General features: G+C 40.4%; 2 protein-coding genes across 2 annotated transcripts in view; one reads left to right on the forward strand and one right to left on the reverse strand.

Moving 5' to 3' along the window:
• Window positions 1-990: 990 nt before the first annotated feature.
• EIF3M (eukaryotic translation initiation factor 3 subunit M) lies at window positions 991-17208 on the forward strand. Its single transcript, XM_069857513.1, has 11 exons — window positions 991-1125; window positions 3157-3289; window positions 4878-5016; window positions 5419-5542; window positions 6029-6123; window positions 10708-10791; window positions 12133-12232; window positions 12624-12705; window positions 15753-15896; window positions 16455-16515; window positions 16937-17208. The coding sequence occupies exons 1-11, from the start codon at window positions 1084-1086 to the stop codon at window positions 17055-17057; spliced, it is 1125 nt and encodes a 374-aa protein (XP_069713614.1). The 5' UTR covers window positions 991-1083; the 3' UTR covers window positions 17058-17208.
• An 813-nt stretch (window positions 17209-18021) lies between these two features.
• Window positions 18022-19824, reverse strand: part of CCDC73 (coiled-coil domain containing 73) — a 54136-nt gene continuing 52333 nt past the window's right edge. The window contains exon 18 of the mRNA XM_069857514.1: window positions 18022-18231. Coding sequence (XP_069713615.1) covers window positions 18022-18231 — 210 coding nt within the window. The remainder of the gene's footprint in view (window positions 18232-19824) is intronic.

Raw genomic sequence — 19824 nt, forward strand, 5'->3', positions numbered from 1 at the left:
AATATTCAACAAGCATTCGGACAAGGACCTTAGACACACGATGTGAGTTTTGGAGTTGTCCAATGAAGGTATAGGGGTTGGACTCGAGGCAGTAATGTGCACTTGCAGCCCAGAAAGCCAACCGTATCCTGGGCTGCACAAGAAGAAGTGTGGCCAGCAGGTCGAGGGAGGTGATTCTGCCCCTCTACTCTGTTCTTGTGAGGCCCCACTGGAGTATTGTGTCCAGATCTGGAATCCCTAAGATAAGAATACGGAACTGTTGGGATGGGTCCAGAGGAGGGCTACAAGAATAGTCAGAGGGCTGGAGCATCTCTCATACGAGGATACGAGGACAGGCTGAGAGAGTTGAGGTTGTTGAGTCTGGAGGAGAAGGCTCTGAGGAGAACTTCTAGCGACATTCTAGCACCTGAGGGGCTACAGGAAAGCTGGGGAGGGACTGTTTACAAGGGCTTGTAGTGATAGGACTAGAGGGAATAGCTTTAAATTGGAAGGGGGAAGATTTAGACTAGCCATAAGGAGGAAATCCTTCATGCTGAGGGCGGTGAGGCTCTGGCACAGGCTGCTCAGGGAAGCTGCGGCTGCCCCAGCCCTGGAGGCGTTCAGGGGCAGGTTTGAGCAGCCTGATCTCGTGGGAGGTGTCCCCGCCCATGGCAGAGGGGTTGGAACTGGATGATCTTTAAGGTCCCTTCCGCCCCAAACCATTCTGTGAGTCTCAGATCCACGCCGGCCCCTCCCACCTCAGCTCCCTCTGTCCCTGCCAGAGGGTCGGGGCGCAGCTGAGGGGGCACGCGCCGCGCGGGGAGACGGGGCGGGGCCAAGGGGGCGGGGGGCAGGGCCAAGGGGGGTGTGGAGCCTGGTAGTGTGTGGAGTAAGGAGGTGGGCGTGGCCGCCGTGAATGGGCGTGGCCTCTTGGTTGTGGGCGCGGTCACTCCCCCTCGCCCCGCCCTCCCCTCCTCTCCGAGTCCGCAGCCGGCCCCGCCCAGCTGCGGGGAAGCGGAAGCGGGCGGTGCGCGGCGCCGGAAGTCGCTCAGCCTTTCCGGTGCGGGCGGCGTGCTCGGCGCGGCCGCGGGAGCCTGAGCCGCCATGAGCGTCCCGGCGTTTATCGACATCACGGAGGAAGATCAGGTCAGCAGCAGCGGCAGAACCGGGGGCTGAGCCCCGCGGGGCGGCGGGTCTGGCGGGCGGAGCGGGGACCGGTGCCGGTGGCGGTCTCAGCGGGCCACCCATCTCCGGGAGCTCACTCGGGCTCTGGGCTAGGGCGATCTGACAGGCGGGCTGAAGGCCAGTCTGTGTTTGCAGTTTCCTCTTCAAAGTTGTTCACCTCCCGAACGCTTCGGGATGTCGTCGAGAGGGACCCGGACAGGCTGGAGAAGTGGGCCCGTGGGAGCCTCGGGAGGTTCAACAGGGCCAAGTGCAAGGCTCTGCACCTGGGTCGGGGCAATCCCCGTTTTCAATACACGATGGGGGATGACGAGATTGAGAGCTGCCCAGAAGGCCGCGTCAAAAGGAGCGTGGCCAGCTGGTCGAGGGAGGTGATTCTGCCCCTGTGTGCCTCTCTTGTGAGACCTCACCTGGAGTATTGTGTCCAGTTCTGGAAACCTTAACATAAGAAGGAGATGGAGCTGTTGGAACAGGTCCAGAGAAGACCTACGAGGGTGATCAGAGGGCTGGAGCATCTCCCATATGAGGACAGGCTGAGGGAGTTGGGGTTGTTCAGCCTGGAGAAGAGAAGGTTCCGAGGAGATCTTATAGCGACTTTCTATCACCTAAAGGGGTCTGCAGGCTGGAGAGGGACTGTTTACAAAGGCTTCTAGTGATAGGACTAGAGGGAATGGCTATAAATTGGAGAGGGGTAGAGTTAGATTAGACATAAGGAGGAAATTCTTAACAATGAGGGTGGTGAGGCCCTGGCACGGGTTGCCCAGGGAAGCTGTGGCTGCCCTATCCCTGGAGGTGTTCAAGGCCAGACTGGATGGTGCCTTGGACAGCCTGGTCTAGTGGGAGGTGACCCTGCCCATAGCAGAGGGGTTGGAATTAGATGATCTTTTAGGTCTCTTCCAATCCAAACCATTTGTGGTTCAATGATTTCTCCTAGACATCACTTTTTAGGAAACGAAAACTAGTCTGAGTGAGGGCTGAAGCGTTACATCTGCATCTTGCATTTACAGGATTCTCTCTACCACAGGCATGGGAACTAAATTTTGTCTTTGAGCCACTGTTTTGTTTTGTTATTGAATTTTAGGATTTGTTGTTCCCGGTGGCTTTTAAGTGCTGTATTATACATCATCAGAAATATGCGTGAGGTGAATGCACAGCTACTACCCTTCAATCTGGTTTTCACTTGCCATAATGTCTGGCACACCCCTGTCAAGTAGTGAGTCTGAAACATCTTCAATAGACTGAAGGGTCCTAGAGCATTTAGCTGTGTTTTATGGTACCCTATTGACATCGAGCTTGGTGTTACAGTAGCATCCTGGTAAGAGTTCCCTTGTGCCAGAAGTTATATGGCCTCATACAGATGGTTTCTGGAGGCTTATGGCTCTGCTGCCAAAACTGTACGTTGTGAAGTTAATGCATAGGCTTGTCTCTAAGGGAAGGGGGTTTTCTTAATGTAGGTTTAAATCCTAACAAGGTAAGGCAGGCCCTACCCACTGTGTTTGGGAGCTCTCTTTAGCTTGTGTGTACTGTTTGAGAATGGTTTTGCTTGTGCCCTTTTTATTTTCTGGTGAAGAAGCGACTAACTGGTTCTGTTGTTTCGCTCGAAGTTTTCAGAGGAAGCAAAATATAATGAATAAATCATAAGAAAAAAAATTTCATAAGAAGAAAACTGCCTTCTAACTGGTTGGAAGTGACATGGTTGTACTGTGAGAAAGCTGAACAGTTGTGTGATCTGTTCAGTTCCTGGCAAAGCAGTCAAAGCATGTGCAGCACCTCACACCAAGTTGGTATTTGGGTTGTACCTTACAGTGGAGGAGAAGGAGCATTGCAGGGTATGGGACAGTAGGAAGAAGTGAGGGGAAGTCTGAGCGAACAGCAGTTCAGTGGTTGCAGAACAAAAAGTCCCTAAGAAATTTAATTACTTTGACTTTGCTGTTCACAAAACAACTGTTTTAGCTGTTTTGTTTTGCATGTGTTGCTTTTGGGTTTTTTTTTCAGGCTGCAGAACTTCGAGCTTACCTGAAATCCAAAGGAGCAGAGATCTCTGAAGAAAATGCTGAAGGTGGCCTTCACGTGGACTTGGCACAGATTATTGAAGTTTGTGATGTGTGTCTAAAAGAAGATGACAAAGGTTTGCACCTTTAAGCCTTGTTGGTTTTGCTAAACGTATCTCTTGGTGCTTCCAAACAGTATCAGTTGGCAGGATTTAGAGGTATGTTGTATGGCTTGCATGTTTACACATGCATCTTTCTAAAACTGGAAGTACTTATTTCCATCATTGCCATGTAAAATTTGCATATATTCTGCCCCTCCCTTCTCCAAACATCCAGGCCCCTTTGAAGAAGTCAGAAATTGAGCTAGACTGTGCTTCTTAGGAGTTGTATGTAAAACAGTCTTTCTCCTTGAAAAAGAAGTATGATAAAAATAAGATTTACGGTCCGTTAACAGCTGTAATGCTACAGATCAGGGAAAAGTTAAAGTAACGACGAATTTAGGGCTAGAGATCTGTAAGTAAAAGTGCTGAGGCCTAAACATTTATTATAATTGTCTGAAACCACTAGGATTTTCAGTAGTCTGTAACTATGAGTTAGGGCTGTAGATCCTTAGAAACTGCACCAATGTGTTTTGGTGACACTGATAATTCTGCAGGAGCCTTAAGTGATCTTTCAGTGCCTGCTTTGCTCTGTACCAATATACAAATTGAATTTATAACTTTCATATGTAAAAAGTCAGTTGTTAACATGAATAAGATGTGGTGGTTGAAAGAATGCATGGTCCTTCTAAGAAGGAGTACTTAAGATTATTTTTCACATTGCCTTTCACTATAGGCAAACGAGTGTGAAACACTGGAGAAGCTTATTGCTCTGCTCTTTGATGTTCAGGTGTCGTTTTGAAGAATAAATATTTTTCGTATGCAATGAATTTTGTTCTTATCTCTCACATAACTGTGAATAGAAAACACAAAACCTGTCTGGTTTTGTTTGGCAAGGACAGAATGTCATGCTTAAAACGCAGCTGGCAAAGCTTTTAAATGTACTTGTTCTTGTGGGCATTTTCCTGTTGTCTGGGTATCCCTTGTGCTCCTGGTGAAGCGTTCTGGTGTTCTTGAGCACCAGGTATTGGTATCCTCCCATTAGAACCATGGGGCAGTTTTCTGGATGTGCAGGAGGAAGTGACTGGTTTTTTACAACTAAAACCTGAAGTTCCCCTCACTTCTTTTATGTGTGAACAGAAAACTTGGAGCAAACATGAATCCAAGTAGCAAAATGTGTTTTCACCTTACAGTGGTAACTCTTGCTTCAGGTGGGGATGTATTGGTGAAAGTCTACATGAACCGAATCCCTAGCGCATTCTGATGAATACCCAGATTGGTTATCTTGGCATTTGTTTTTTCTGCAGTTCTTGCTGATGCAAAATAATCATTCATAGCAGAATCACAGAATCACAGAATAACCAGGTTGGAAGAGACCCACCGGATCATCGAGTCCAACCGTTCCCATCAAACACTAAACCATATCTCTCAGCACCTCATCCACCCGTGCCTTAAACACCTCCAGGGAAGGTGACTCAACCACCTCCCTGGGCAGCCTGTTCCAGTGCCCAATGACCCTTTCTGTAAAGAATTTTTTCCTAACGTCTAGCCTAAACCTCCAGCACTAAATAGCTGCTGAGGATTGCTGCTTGCAGTTTTAAAGACCTGCGTGTTTTGTTTTGCGCAGATGTTGAGAGCGTGATGAACAGCGTAGTCTCCTTGCTGCTTATCCTGGAACCTGAGAAACAAGAAGGGCTGATTGAAAGCCTGTGTGAGAAGTTAGTAAAATTTCGGGAAGGAGAGCGCCCATCTCTTCGATTGCAGCTGTAAGTACTGTACAGAGGAACATGGGACAATGGTATTTTGCAAAGATATTATCCTCTGTAGAGGAAGGATTATCTTGTACATCTTTAAATCAAATGTGGCGTGTCTCCAGATATCTCTACGTTGCAGGAAGTGCTCTTTTTTTTTTTTTTACCACATCTTTCTGTATCATAAAATAGAAGTACCTGTGTACTGTCTTTGCTTGGGTATTACAACATTAAAAGCTGCTTTGCTGAAAACTGTTAGAAACCTGGAAGCCATTACAATTCATCATGAACGTAAGGTGCCACCAGGTGCTTTGTGTGTACTTGCACACATCTTAATAGACACATTTATGTGCATTCCAGTTATGGTTTGGTTTTTTTTAAAACTCTTAACTCAGATGTTCGTTGTTTGTGGTTTAGACTGAGCAATCTCTTCCATGGTATGGACAAGAACACTCCTGTGAGATACACAGTGTACTGCAGCCTTCTTAAAGTGGCCTCCTCCTGTGGTGCCATCCAGTACATTCCAACTGAACTTGATCAGGTAATTAATGTGGTGCTTCGAGTTATGGCCTTTGTATTAACCATGTTTCATCTCACTAAATATTGGTCAGAGTTGATACAGTCCATCTCTGTTATAAACTGCTGGAGCCTAGTGAAATAAGAAATGCGGAGTACAGAGTTTCTTATCTTTTGGAGGACTGTCTACAGAATCTAAATCAAGTTGCCGTTTCTGATGCTAAGCATAGTTAGAAGAATCTGATGCCTGCAATAGTAATGAAAGTGAGAAGCTTTGATCAGGAGTGAGGAATCGAGTTCTTGTTCCTTGCTCTGGAGTCAGGGTGGTTTTGGGCTTCTCACAGGAGAACTTCCAGGTTCTGTGTGGACAGACTGAGAGCCAGAGGACCCAAAGAGGGAATCTCTGTGCAAGATCTTTTCAGTCCTTATCTGCTTGAGAGAAAATGAGAAATATTTTCAGTTTTATTTTAGTCTTTTCCCCAATGCTTCTTTTCACTTGTATTCTACCTAGGTCCGAAAATGGATTTCTGACTGGAATCTTGGCACAGAGAAAAAGCACACTCTCCTGAGACTGCTCTATGATGTCCTAGTAGACTGCAAAAAAAGGTACAAAAGGCAAGTCATAGATAATAGATACTTTATTTTTATTTGGTGTATTGTAAGTGATCTATAGCGAAACTATTTCTCACAGTACTTTTAAAATTAATCTGTACTGATAATCCAAGCATACATGTTTTTTTTTCTTTTTTATGTTTTTAAGCACTTATAGTAAATCAGTCTTTCCAAGAATATTAGATTTAGTAGTGAATTAGCTGCAAATGACAGACTCCTAAAATAAAACTAGTCCATTCTGTAAATATTAATCTTTGAGCATTGTAGCATTACGCCAGGTTTATTATTTAATTGCACTTTTGACATTTTAGTGCATGGTAGTGCTATCTCTTACTAAATGATGATGGGAGGCTTATCAATCACAGTTAACAGAATCAGGCTTTATGTAAACACTACCTGCAGGACAGCTTTCCACTAGTCATGGAAATTAATGTCCACAGAATACCTGCTTAGCCATTTAAAGTTATTATCCTGGATCACGAGAAGCATCTTTGATCTAATAAACTTGGCAGACTGGTGTCTTCTGGCATGTAAAGTACTCCTGTGTGTATCGTGCCTGTAAATTAATGTGAGTCTTAACTGAGACCTGTCATCAATTTATCTTAGAGATGTGATACGGTCTGTTGACTGCATTGGCCAAGGCTGTAGACATGGGCTAGTGTCCAGAAAGTAGTTTCAACATGTAGTTCCACAATAGTTTCAGCCTATTTAAAATGTCCCTGCTGTAGTTTGAGATAAGCGTGTGGTGCATTTGTGTTGATTCCCCCTGCCTCTCCCTTTCACTCTGTTTTCTGACTTAGTTTTCTAAACTTTTGTTAATTTTCATAGTGAGCAGTGTCAAGACCTCTGCACTGCTGCCTCTCACTGGGAGCAGAAGGGCACTTGCTTTTCTACATTTGCGTAGCCTTGCCCTGCTGCAGAAGGAAGCAATTCTGTCCTGTACCCCCCATTCTTGTCCTGTCCCCTCCAGCTACCATTGCCTGTGTGTGTCTGCGCTGGTGTAGGCATCTGTGCAACTGTACGGTGGATTGGACTGGGCGCTGGGGTTTAAAAAAGGCAAATGTCGAGCTGTCATAGGAGGAAGAGTTTCTTCTGGCGGGAGAGTTGGCTTATTCTGGCCTGGTGACATTGTAGCCTGGAAATGCTGCATCGGCATAGCAGGATCATTTTTAACTGCACTCAGTTTAGGGATGATTAATCTTCATGGAGTGGTTACACTGTGAGCTACAGCGTTATTGGGAATTCCTGTTCTTGTTACTGACATTAAAATGCTTTTGCATTTATAGTCTCCTGTTACAAATTTTAGATGGCCAAAACAATTTGAGAAATGTAATCGGAGATCTTACCCACGGGTTAGTGCTTACTTTGTTTCAGAAATATTAGTGATACTCTGTAATGTTCCTGGTGTTTTAAGCACTTCTCAACCTATTGATTTATTGACAGGTTTCAACTAGCTTAATTCCCATACTTAATTGCTGACTACTTTTATATAGTCTTGTTATCAAATCTGTGGATTAAACCAGTAACCTTGCTGCCAAATGGTTTTTAATTACTAATAGGTGATATCTTAGGCATTAAAAACATTCACAAACCCTATAATATATGACTCCTGCACTCCGTGTCCTGAGTGCCGCAAGCTTTGCACTGAACGGAGCAATTTTTCAGAGCACTTACACTTCTTTCCAGAAAAGAAAACAAGAAGTGACCCTAGCACCTTTGACCTGGTTCACTCTCCTGGATCAGTGGGCAGTATTTGCAATAGTATGGGAAACTCACAGCAGCATTCCAGCTTTAGCACTCAGGAATGTTGTTCTGTCTAGTGATATGGGAAGATAAGTGAGAACTGGAAAAAAAGTAATCGAAATCATACCTTGGTTACCGTGTTGATTTATAATCGAGGGAAAAGTATTCCTTGGTGAAAACAGTTAACTTCTTTTTTGTTCATTTTATGTTTTAACAGCACTCAATGCAAAGGAAGTGATGGTTTTCCATAGCTAGTAGACTGTTCCCCTGTGGATAAGTTGGTAGTGAACAGATTTGTAGCTTGTGAAAAGTCAATCATGCAGATCTTATCTCTTCTGTTCATTTTCCTGCAATGATTAAGTGAAAGTTTGTTTTATCGGGTCTTTCCAGTCACTTTCTGGTTGAAGTTTCTTCTTCCCAATGATCAAAATGGTTTGAAGAGTGGTTTTTCTTTCCCATGATCAGCTGAAGAAAGATTGGGTAATGGTGGCTGCAAAACAGATGGCTGGTGTGGCTTCTTTTTTGAGATCCATACTTGGTAGCTGAACTTTGCAAGAGATGAATTATTTCTTCACTGCTTATGTTTTGTGCCATAAAGGTTCTGCAGTAGAGTTTTTTGCCTCAGCCACTTCAGTCTTCAGCATTTTCCAAGCTGTGTGTGTATGAAACTGCAAGGTAGCACAGTCTGTTTTCTTTTTCAGTTATAGATGGAGTTTTACAGGCATGCATGCACACAGCCAGAGATTTGAGTTCAGCTGTGAGGTCCTGCCAGGTGCCAGCCTAATGTAGCTCGCAGCTGGTCTCTGCCACTGACTTAGCAGGACTCGGGGTGGGATTAGTCCTGCCCAAGCTTACATTGAAGCAGGTCAGGCAAGTCTGGTTACTCATACCTGTAGCAAAAAGCTTGGTGTGTCACGCATCTGCTAAATATTTGTTTAATTTAATTTTAATTTCATGTAATATCATATAATTTAGAGGGACTTGATTCCAACATCTTGCTAAGTCTCAGAATGCTCTCTATTGTTTTTCTTCCTTTTATCTGCCATCACTCTTCAGTTCTCATTGGCTTTTTGTCAAGTTACACATCTAGACTGGCAAGTGGAGCCAAGAGTACTTGTGCAAGCTAGAGAAAATGTTCAAATTTGCATCGTAGGTGAGATATGCACTTAGTAATGAGTTTTGGTAAATTAGTGATCTATATTACTGCTTTTAACAGTGTAATTTATGGTGGTAATCTGAGACCGACTAGAGTTAGTAAGATTAAAAGGCGTGCCATATTTGCTAGAGCTCACAGGAATTTAGCATAAAGTTTGGCAGTAACTGTTGCATTCAGATGTTTCTTAGAAATACAAGTGAAAGATTCCACTCCTTCCTCACTTTAAAAAGAAATAATCTATTTTCCAGGAGCACAAAACTTTACCCTATAGAGAAGTGGTCAAATAGTACTAGTGTGAGATTTAAAATAAATACCCCTATAAACACAGTGTCATTGCACTCTAAAAACCATTCAGACCTGTGTTGCACTATGGGTTACACCTGTATCACAGCATGTACTGGGTCAATTGTGTTGATTTGCTCCTTTCCTGTTCAATTTATGCTATTAAGTAATTACATGGAATTGAAACTTTATTCTTGAACAATTTTTACTTTTAAAGAAAATTTTGTAGGCCTGTTAGACCCCAGGGGGAAAATTGTTGCAGCTGAAAATGAGCTGCTTTGAAGGAAGAGCTGAGCGTTATGCTCTAACTCGCTGTACTCTAGAGAGCAGCATCCAAGTTTCCTCCTGTCCACTGAGAAAGAACTCTTGGCAAAGGAGTTGCCAGGCTGTGTATGCATGGGAGACTTCTGCAAAGCACGTGCCCGTATCACTGACTTTTGGTTCTCTCACTGTCGAGTTTTGATCTACATCCACACCTTGTCTTGTTCAAAGGACGTAGTAAGATGGCATCAGCAAAATCTGTTCCCTGTAGAATTGTTACAGCTTTCTATTTTAATAACTAGCAAGAATTCCATGAGAAACGGGAAACAGCTTTCTCTGTGTACACAGGCAGCATATTCAATGTGTATATTTTTTTCTGAAAGTGTTGTAAAATGCATCAGCAGTTGTTGGCCTCGCAAGTGAAAATAAATCAGAAATCTGTTAAAATGGCACAGTAACGATCTTGGAGCTGGTTTGCGGTACCTTGATGAGCTGCTGTTTACAAAGTAATCCGGGTAGATGAGGCAGTAGGTTTACTCAGTTTTCTTAGAATGCATTGCTGAAAGCTCTCTGTTGGAGCAATGCTGGAAGCTGCTTGCTTGATTCAGAGCAGCCTAAGACAATCTCATTGCAGGCTGCTTGACGTCGTCAATAAAATGCGCAGCGCTTGCTTTGAATACTTGAAGAGAGAATATGCAAAAGTAGAAAAGGCAGCTTTTATGCAGTCATTTTCCTGACCATAAATATCCTTTAAGATATGCCATTTTACATTTGAAATAAACTTTGCAGTGCTACTTATTCTGCAGTGATTAAATCCAGATGTGCATAAGAGGAGCATTCTAGTGAACCATATAAAGCTGTTCCTAGCTCGGAAAGCTTTTTCCATAACCAGCAGGTAATTTATCAATTTAAGAGAATGAAATGAAGGGTGAAGATAAACATTTTGTAGAACAAGGATTGAAAGAATACATCTAGTTAATTTGTTCTCTCCAGTAGAATTAAAATAGATCATCTACATCATTTTCAAGTGTAATTTAATTTGACCTATAACATCATAATGGAATTATTTAAATATTTGAGTGTCTGGTTTGGGTGATTTTTTCATCAAGCCTTAGGTAACTTTATTTTTCTTATAGTGACAATGCAGCAAAAGTAATGGTGGAACTTCTGGGGAGTTACACAGAGGACAATGCTTCCCAGGCGAGAGTTGATGCTCACAGGTAATACTGACTTCGCGGCTTTCTCAAAAGTAGCTTTTTCTCAATTGCTGAGTTATGTTGATCACCTTAATATTAAGAGTATTGAGTGGCCTGGTAGGAGAGTCCTGTCACAGCCTCTTTCCTGCAGAGCAGCTGACTGGATCAAGGATTTATCCGTACAGTCTGCTGTAGGGTTGGCTGTTCCAGGGCAGAGTGAGGTTTATTCCACTGTGCGAGTGCACAGGTGTTTCTGGTCAGTGCTGAGAGCGAGATCAGCCTTGGGTAAGGACTTCATTTACATCAACTGGGCATCCAAAACGTGCATTGACATCCTTTCTTTCAAATTTTTTACTTCCCAATTGTTTTGATTTTCTAACTTTGAATGTTCTTTTCAAATAACACTTTTTGTTGAAAAGAAATCCTTGCTCCCTTTTCTATGAGGATGTGAACTGCACAGAACTAAACTTACTTGTTGGACGAGCTGAGAGTAAGTTGATTCTTAGCAGTGTTTTTTCCCCAATGATCAAAATGAGTAAATGCTTGTATTTTTATATTCTACCTCTCATGATTCTTCTTAGGAATTAGATTTTTAATAAGTCATGTAGTTCTGCCAGGTGTGTACAACCAGTACTCAGAGTTGTTTTTATTTGATCATGGAGGAAAATCAGGATGACTTATTTTGAAAATTAGAGTGCCTGTGCATGAATGGAAACGTCACTGACTACCCTACAGCAATCTGAAGCCTTTTGCCTCTGAACGAACACTGCTGCCTAGGGTTTATGGTATTGCCGTGCCTGCAGACCCGAGGTTCTGCTAGGTGTATGTTATGTGGCAGGGATGCAGTCTGGCCGTCAGAGCAAAATGTACCGCTGAACAAAAGCTTTCATCTAGAGTTCTAGAAATGCTTTAGGAGTGTTTATAGTCTGGAGCTGCAACTGATAAATCATAGGCCTTGCAGTGTTTGGTATCGGCTGTTTCTCTGTTTTGTGTCATGTATTCAAGTTTAATCAATCTTCCTAAACAACTTAATTCTATTAAATTTTAGGAGGATGGTAAAAATACCTCTAGGAATGAAAGCAGGGCTGGAAATAAATGCATAGATGGAAACAGTAGGGTGATCTGTAGTCTTACCACCTGCCTAATTTCCTTTGTGATACTGGGCAAATTACTTAATGTTTTCTGTTTGTTGTTTTTTTCCATCAGTAAAATGAAAGTTAAAATGGGAATGTGACATGTCTTACATTTAACAAGAGTTGAACATCCTTGGATGTTTCCTAGAAGGCAAGGAAGAACAATTTGAGTTACACTTACTCATAAAAATGTGTATGGTTGTAAAAATACGCATTTTCCTTTTCTAATTAGATGTATTGTACGAGCATTGAAGGATCCCAATACCTTCCTCTTCGATCATCTTCTTGCCTTAAAACCAGTCAAATTTTTGGAAGGAGAACTTATTCATGATGTAAGTAACTTTGTTTTTAGCAAGATAGTTTGCTGCCTGTAGAGTGCCTTGTTTTATCTTAGTGTCTTTTGAAATTCATTAGAATAGCTGTGTCAGTAATACTGACCTGCAATGTGCTATTTCTTTTAACGCTTTTAGAAATAAAACATTGAAATATTACATGTGAAATGCTTACAAATCCTGCCCTCACGTGAGTTCTGTAGCAATACTGCCTTTCAAGCCTGAGAAAAGGAAGAAAGCTCAGCACAGATGGCCCTCCGCTGTTGACTCTTAACAGTTTATTTTTCTGTTCAGTACCAATAGTTTTTGTATCTATATATCTATCCAGTTTGCAGGGAGGGAAGCGTAGATAATATTGAAACTGTTCTTATATTTGTTTTCCGTCTTCTAGCTTTTGACAATTTTTGTAAGTGCTAAACTAGCGTCCTATGTCAAGTTTTATCAGAACAACAAAGACTTCATTGACTCCCTTGGTAAGTTTTCAGATCATTACGTTTCTGACTGTTTACATGGCTTAACATATGGAGGCTGGAATGAGCTTTGGTTTGAACCCATATATTGAAACTGAGGTAATTTAATAGGAATTTTTGAAGAGTGGCTTAGAGTTTGTGGACTCTACCCTCTGTTAGATCATAAATGGACCATCTAACTGTGGTTTGTTCTACTAGGACGAGCTGGTTTATGAGCTTGGAAGAGAACTGTGTTTTTCCCCACTTCTCTCTTAAGACTTTCAGGAAGGGAGTTTTAATGCATTGATACTCTAGGCTAGGCCAGAGATCACAACTTTATTGAGTAAGCCAGCAGCTTGTATAAATCTCTTACAATTTTTTGAATTATTAACTATAACAGCAAATACTTTTCCTGAACTGTAAGATAAAACATGCAGATAGTGTGTGTGTGTGTCTGCATGTGCTGATGCATTAGACCTAGCAAGCCACAGTCTGTCCCAGTTAATTTGTTTCATCACATGAAGCAATGTGATGGAATGTTAATGTCAGCACCCTCTTTATTTACACACTGTGGAAAAAAGGAGTAGTAATTAACACTTTGACACTCCCCCGTTGATGTGTAATTGACTGTTTCAAAGGAGCACTGGTTCATAAGCTATTGCATGCATTAAAATTACGTTTTTTATATTCCAGCTTTTTAGGACAGGGGTCAGTGACAATGCAGAAATTGCTCAATGATGCAGGTTTTTTTATTACTGCATTAAGGTTTTGACATATTGGTAATGAATAAATGTTTCCATAAAAATCAGATTTTTTTTTTTTATAACTTTGATTTTGAAATGACACTTGAGCGCTGGCTGAATGCATTTGAGGAAAGGTGTAGTTTTGTTAAAACAGAGTTTTGTGCAGCCTTTTAACACATGCATTATTTTGTTTAATGGAGTGTGGTATAGTTCTGAGAATAATTACCCTCAAAGCTTTGCAATGCTGGTACTTTGCTATTTCCATCATTTTAATACTCAGTGTGTCTTTTTGTGGATAAAACTAGCTGCAAGCTTTTGGTAGTCGGTAAACACATATGTAGGATAAGCATACCTTTTGTCAAATACCTATTTGAACATCAGATGTGTGGACATCTAATGCTTTTCTTTCTTAGGGGGAACGTGGGTTTTGTGTTGTAATGATTTTTATGTATTGGAATGGCTCGTGTCAGTTATTTGTCCCCAGAAGTATTTGCTGAAAATGCTGTTGTGCTAACGTTTGAATGAAGTAATGGAAGATTAGTTACACATACATGTAATATTAATCGTGTGGTATAAAATAGTCGCGTTTTCTTTTGCTTTCCCAGCCTGTGTCAGCGTTTACTTCTGTGAATATAGCAGTGTGTGCATTTTCACATAGGATTCATATAATCTTAGTAAAATCCTTAAGTATCTGTGTAACTGCTTTGAAATACCTGTTTTATGGTGTGCTCAAACTTCAGAACGTCTTTGAACAATGGACAAGGTAGAGATTCTGAGGCAGTGCAGCCCAGAGTGCCAGGAACTTGCTCCCAGTGTTTCAGCCATGCTTTTGAAAGACAAGGGCAGTTTGGTATGGAAAGCAATACAGTTACTAGATGAGGTGTTCAGAAATTCTTCACAACACCTGCGAACTGTTATAAAGAAATTTTTAACCATGCTTTAAAATTTTTTTTTCAACTAACTTGCTAAGATACTAGCCTTTAATACCAAGGATATTAATAACAGGACTTCGGTGACAGTACAGCATCACCTTTGGTTCTAACATTTCCTGGATCAGCACCAATTTCAACTGGTCTGTGGAAGCTGTGCAGGGAAGGCTCCTACAGGTGGCATCAGTTTGTTACAATTGTTGTTTTATTAATGCTGACAACTTAGGCCAACAGTAGCATTATCTGTGTCAACTCACTCGCCCTAACATGTCCACATTTAATCTGGTATTATCAGCAGTCTTTTTCGGAAAGTTAATCAGCATCTCATTTGCATTTGTTAATTAGGGTTAATGTGTGCTAATTGATTTCTTGATGCTTGTAGAGTTCCATTAAACCCAGTTAGGTATAGTTGCTGGTGCTCCTCATTCATATGAATTATGGTGATCATGTTTTTTTTTGAATCAGTGCCAAATAGGGAACCTGCATCATAATTATAGCTAATTAACGCAACATGATGTCCTGCACTAATGTGCTTCCCTATTAGTGTATGGATGTTATAAATTCCAAACTTAAACATTCACATTGCTTCAGTAAATATTTATAATGTCATTCCAAAACAAAATGATTGATGTTTTAAAGAAACTTCTGCTGAATCTCAGTTGATTCCTCACAGCACTTGGATCAAGAAGTGCCTTGGTTCATCTGAGTGGTTAAACTTGGTTGACCTGGGGGTGTTTGTCAGGAAACCAGTCTCCCATTTAGACATGCCAGCCCTCAGCTCATTTTCTCATGTTGCCATTCACCCACTCATGTAACAGATCTAACATAACTTCCAATATCTTCTTTTATTCTTGAAAAGCACTTTTCTGCCAGACTAGATGCTGTCAGCGTGCATTTGACTCATGATGCTTTTCCTGTGGTATGAACAGTTAATCCAGCACCAAAACACATTCTTATGGCACAAACGTGTTATGCTGCTCAACCATTACTGAGTTTTATTTTCAAGCAACTATGTGAGGCTGTAAGAAGGTTTTGACATTACCAGTCATATATTTTCCATTTGTTGTTGCACTGCTGCTCTTCCAGATGATGCAACTGAAAACTTCATTTGCACCTTCACGTTCAGGTGATGTTCTTGGTGCTTCGTTTTTGTAGGTATTTGTCACCTTTTACCGACAACAAATGAGTCTTGATGGATTCTCAACTGAGCCAGCTATTGCACAAGGAGCGAGAATTAATGGTTTACCTCAAAAATGTTGATAAGGGCAGGTGGAATATTTTCTTGATGTGAAATAAATTTTAAATTGTTGGAAGCATATATAGTAAAAAGGGACGTGAAAAAATTAATGAATTATTGAATTATAATTCATATCCATAAACTATCAACGCTTTTACACAGGCTTGTTGCATGAACACAATATGGCAAAAATGAGGCTACTTACATTCATGGGAATGGCGGTAGAGAATAAAGAAATATCATTTGACACAATGCAACAGGAACTTCAGATTGGAGCTGATGATGTAGAAGCATTTGTTATTGATGGTAAGAACCGTAGTACCATACCTTACACAATGCTAATGAACAGAACTTTTCACTGTCTTCTAAACTAATGCTAAATATTCAGGAAAATATGAATTTTTAGTTTTTGTGTTTGTTACAGGATGTAGCAGCAAAACTTCCTGCTTGGAGATATGGCTAGCCAGTCTTTTAAATGGTGTTTTTCTTTTCAGTGATGGGAACTGTATTTTGTATAATTCTTTATAGAACTAATAAATTGTCTGCAGGTTTAATTTGTCATCTGGTTTTGTTTGCTGTCGTTGAAACAGGATGTATTTGTAGGGGAGAGAAGTTCGTAAAAACTGTACAGGATATTGCTTTAATAGATTGGCATCAAACAATAGGATTCATGCATGACCTTCATCTTGTTACATCCCTTTGCTTTTCTGTCTACTAAGCTGCTAAAACCAACAGCAAAACAATACGGAATGAACTGCTGTGGTTTTATGTTTATATTGCTCTAATTTTGAACAGTTTTTATGCAGTTTAATACCTTTGAGCTATCTTGAAAATATTGTTCAAAACAGCATTGCTTTTTTGCAGCCGTAAAGACAAAGATGGTGTACTGCAAAATAGATCAGACACAGAGGAAAGTAGTTGTCAGGTAAGACTTAAATCTCCATAGCATTTTGCAGAACTTCATGTGTTCTAATTATTTTACTTATATTTGTAGAATATTTTAACTAGAAGCAAGGTACTGTTCCTATCAGTTGCTGGTAGTTAAATAGTTGCTATTTATCATAATTTTATTAAAGCTCACACTGAATGTGATTAGCTTATTTAATGAAAGAGTCCTATTTTCCAGCACATTTCATTTAATGACCTAATAGTGACAAGAATACTAATGACTGTTGCTCTAAATATTTGGGAAGGCTACAGAATTCTTTAACTGGTAAAGTGTGGCCTTTTAAATACAGAAAATAAAAAAAATTTTCCTCTTCATTTGTGAAAGTAATGCCATAAGGGAATTATTCGGTAAGCATGACATCTAGTAATCATCTTCCAATTTTGTTTTACTTCTCTAGTCACAGCACACATCGGACTTTTGGAAAGCAGCAATGGCAGCAATTGTATGACACTCTAAACACCTGGAAACAAAATTTGAATCAAGTGAAAAACAGTCTCCTCAGTCTCTCAGACACCTAAAAATTGTTTTTTAACCTAATGATGTCATTATAGATGAAATTTATTCAAAACTTTGACAATTTGTGAATTTTTCCAAAATGTATACAATTGGTTTAAAGATAAATATTCTAAATTGCAACACAAAGCGCAATAAAAACAACATGGGAAAATATCTTCTGCTGATTGTCTTACATAACTAGCAACAACAAACAGTAAATATTGGTTATGCTTCTTGTCTTAAGCTCACAGTATGAGGTTTTGTCTTTGCAAGAGGTGTGGGAAGGAAAGGAGGGGGATCAGGAAAAAGAGATAGCCCAAGTAATTATAAATTAAGAGAAAATTTTCCTTATACCCTAAGGGAGGAAAAATGTGAACCAGTTAGAAGTGGAGCTTTATGAAGCAAGATCCTCTGCCTTATCTCTGTAATCCATACCTGATGCTTTAGTGTTGAAAGAGACCTAATTGATACAGAATCAAGTACAACAGATATGTTTAAATATTTTGGCAGTAGGGGTAAGCAGATTTTTCCTGTTCTTCTGCCACTTAACACTGCTCTAAGTTACTGTAAATGTTTGCAGAAACCATTGTATTTTCAAGCAGTTGCAGCTGATTTTGTTTGAAAACTGAGCAGTCTGACAGAGAAACCAAATTGAAGTATTTCAGCCAGAACTTCTCAGGAGCAGGAGAAGGTTACTTTTACGTAATTGTTTAATTTTACCTACTGAATAGTAAAACATAAATGTATGAACTTTTTAACTTCGAGCAAAGCCCATAATATCTTGGTTTTGATTGAAGAAACAGAGAACTAGCATTATTAGGAGAGACTGTATCCATTTTTGAACATAAAAGAATCTATGCACTGTATTAAACAAGAGAGCATGGTGCATATATACTGTATTCTGCAGGAATACCTCTGCAAATCTGGTTTATGTAAGTGACTTATCTGTGCCTAGAAGACATACGTTTTATCTCCTGCCACTGATCTTCACTGGTCTTCTTCATGTTTTCTTTTTCTTGCTGAATGAAGTCTCTCCAAATTCAGGAATCTCTCAAGTTGGTCTGTTTGGTTTTGTATAATGGAGTTACAGGTAGAGGAGCTGTCCTTATCTTTGAGTGCATTTTCACTTCTTGCTGGAGTCACAGTTGGGTGAGAAGACTTCTGCTCATGCTGTAAAGCAGTAACCCCTTCTTTCACCTGACAGAATACAAACTTAGCAGTTAATAATCCAGCGAAATTCTAGTACAAATGTTCAATTTGTTTGATTTTGCTGACCATTAAGCAAGCAAGGAAATGTGAAGAGACACATAGGTCAGTTGGAAAAAAATAAGTTTAATTTCAAGTGCTTGCTTCAGCTTTGCAAAATTTATAAACCAAACCTGAACGTCAGACTTGCTTAGTACAGAAGACTATGATTAAAAAACAGAGACAACCTTGTTCTAGAATGCAGATTAGCAAAATAAATAGTTTAATTAAACAGTTTAATGTTGCAGTTGACATTTCTATTGCTATGCAAGCATTTGATTAACAAAACCCAAAATCATGAGGTTTATGGTGTTAACTCCCTCTCTGCTTCACAGTATAGATTAGAAAGCAAACATCATTAACTAATGCAAGGTCTGTACTACATTGGGGTTTTGTGTAAAAGATCTTTGTTCTTTGAATAGTTTTAATTACTATTTGATAGGTATTTCATATCTATCCAAATCAAACACATGGCTTCACAGGAGAAAAACAGTTTTCTGTTTGAATGATGAGTTTTCCACTTGTAATGCAAGAGTGCGTGGCTCTCGCCAGCAGCACCAGGCATCTGCCTGAGCCTGGTGCACAACACCATGTCACACAAAGCCAGTACTGCAGTGGTTCTTGGGGATCTGTAATGGGGTGTCTAATGCTGTGGTTGCATGCTAGGGTAATTCTCTTACAGGGATTGCAAGATGAGGCCTTTCCCTTCTGCTCAATTATTTTCTAATATTGGGCAACTGTACCCCAACCAACCGTAAGCTACAAAGTCTTTATGAAGCTTGCCTTTATTTTAGCACTTGAATTCTGGGCTAAGGCTTTCCTTCCCTAGTACACAAGAATTTCTTGAAGTTCAAAATACATACTTCATGCAAATTCTTACTTAGCCTATCACATCTGTAACAACATTACTGCCGGGCAGCTGAAGATACTTACGGTCAACAATGACTAATCACCATGTAAGGAAGTAACTTCTTTACTCAAGCAATGAAGTTTTCAACCTGCTAATTCTAGTGCCTGTATCAATATGCTCTCCTGTGCGCTTTTCCCAAGGCCTCAGAAAGAAACAGATTAAACTTCATTGCAAGCCGCTAGTTAAAATCTCTGTGGAACAGCACACAGGGCTGCATCTGCCCTGTACTGTTAAGCCAAGAGAAGAGCTTTCATTTGGCTCTTCCACATATGGAAGTGAAGTTTTCCAGTGAAATAAAGCATTGCCATGTTACTTGGATTTTACTGAAGATAATAAGCAGTTAGACCTCTCTGAAGAAGTAATTGTAGTCAGGTAATACATACAGCATTTTTAATGCAGTGCTGTGACAGTGGATTTAGAAAAGCTTTAAAAAAATAATCTTGGTTGTCAAAGACCTCTGCATTTTCACCATAAAATACAAGTAAAATGTGTCTTGCTGCCAGCACTGAGTAATATGGCAACCTAGGGGACATGTAGAAAACATTCACTGCTGCAAATAATATGATTGCAGGGATAGGAATTTGTGTTTAAGCTGAGCATGAGATGCTTATTCATCCTTACCTTTGTTCTCAGGT

Source organism: Phaenicophaeus curvirostris, chromosome 5, assembly GCF_032191515.1.
Source record: "Phaenicophaeus curvirostris isolate KB17595 chromosome 5, BPBGC_Pcur_1.0, whole genome shotgun sequence".
NCBI classification, from domain to species: Eukaryota; Metazoa; Chordata; class Aves; order Cuculiformes; family Cuculidae; genus Phaenicophaeus; species Phaenicophaeus curvirostris.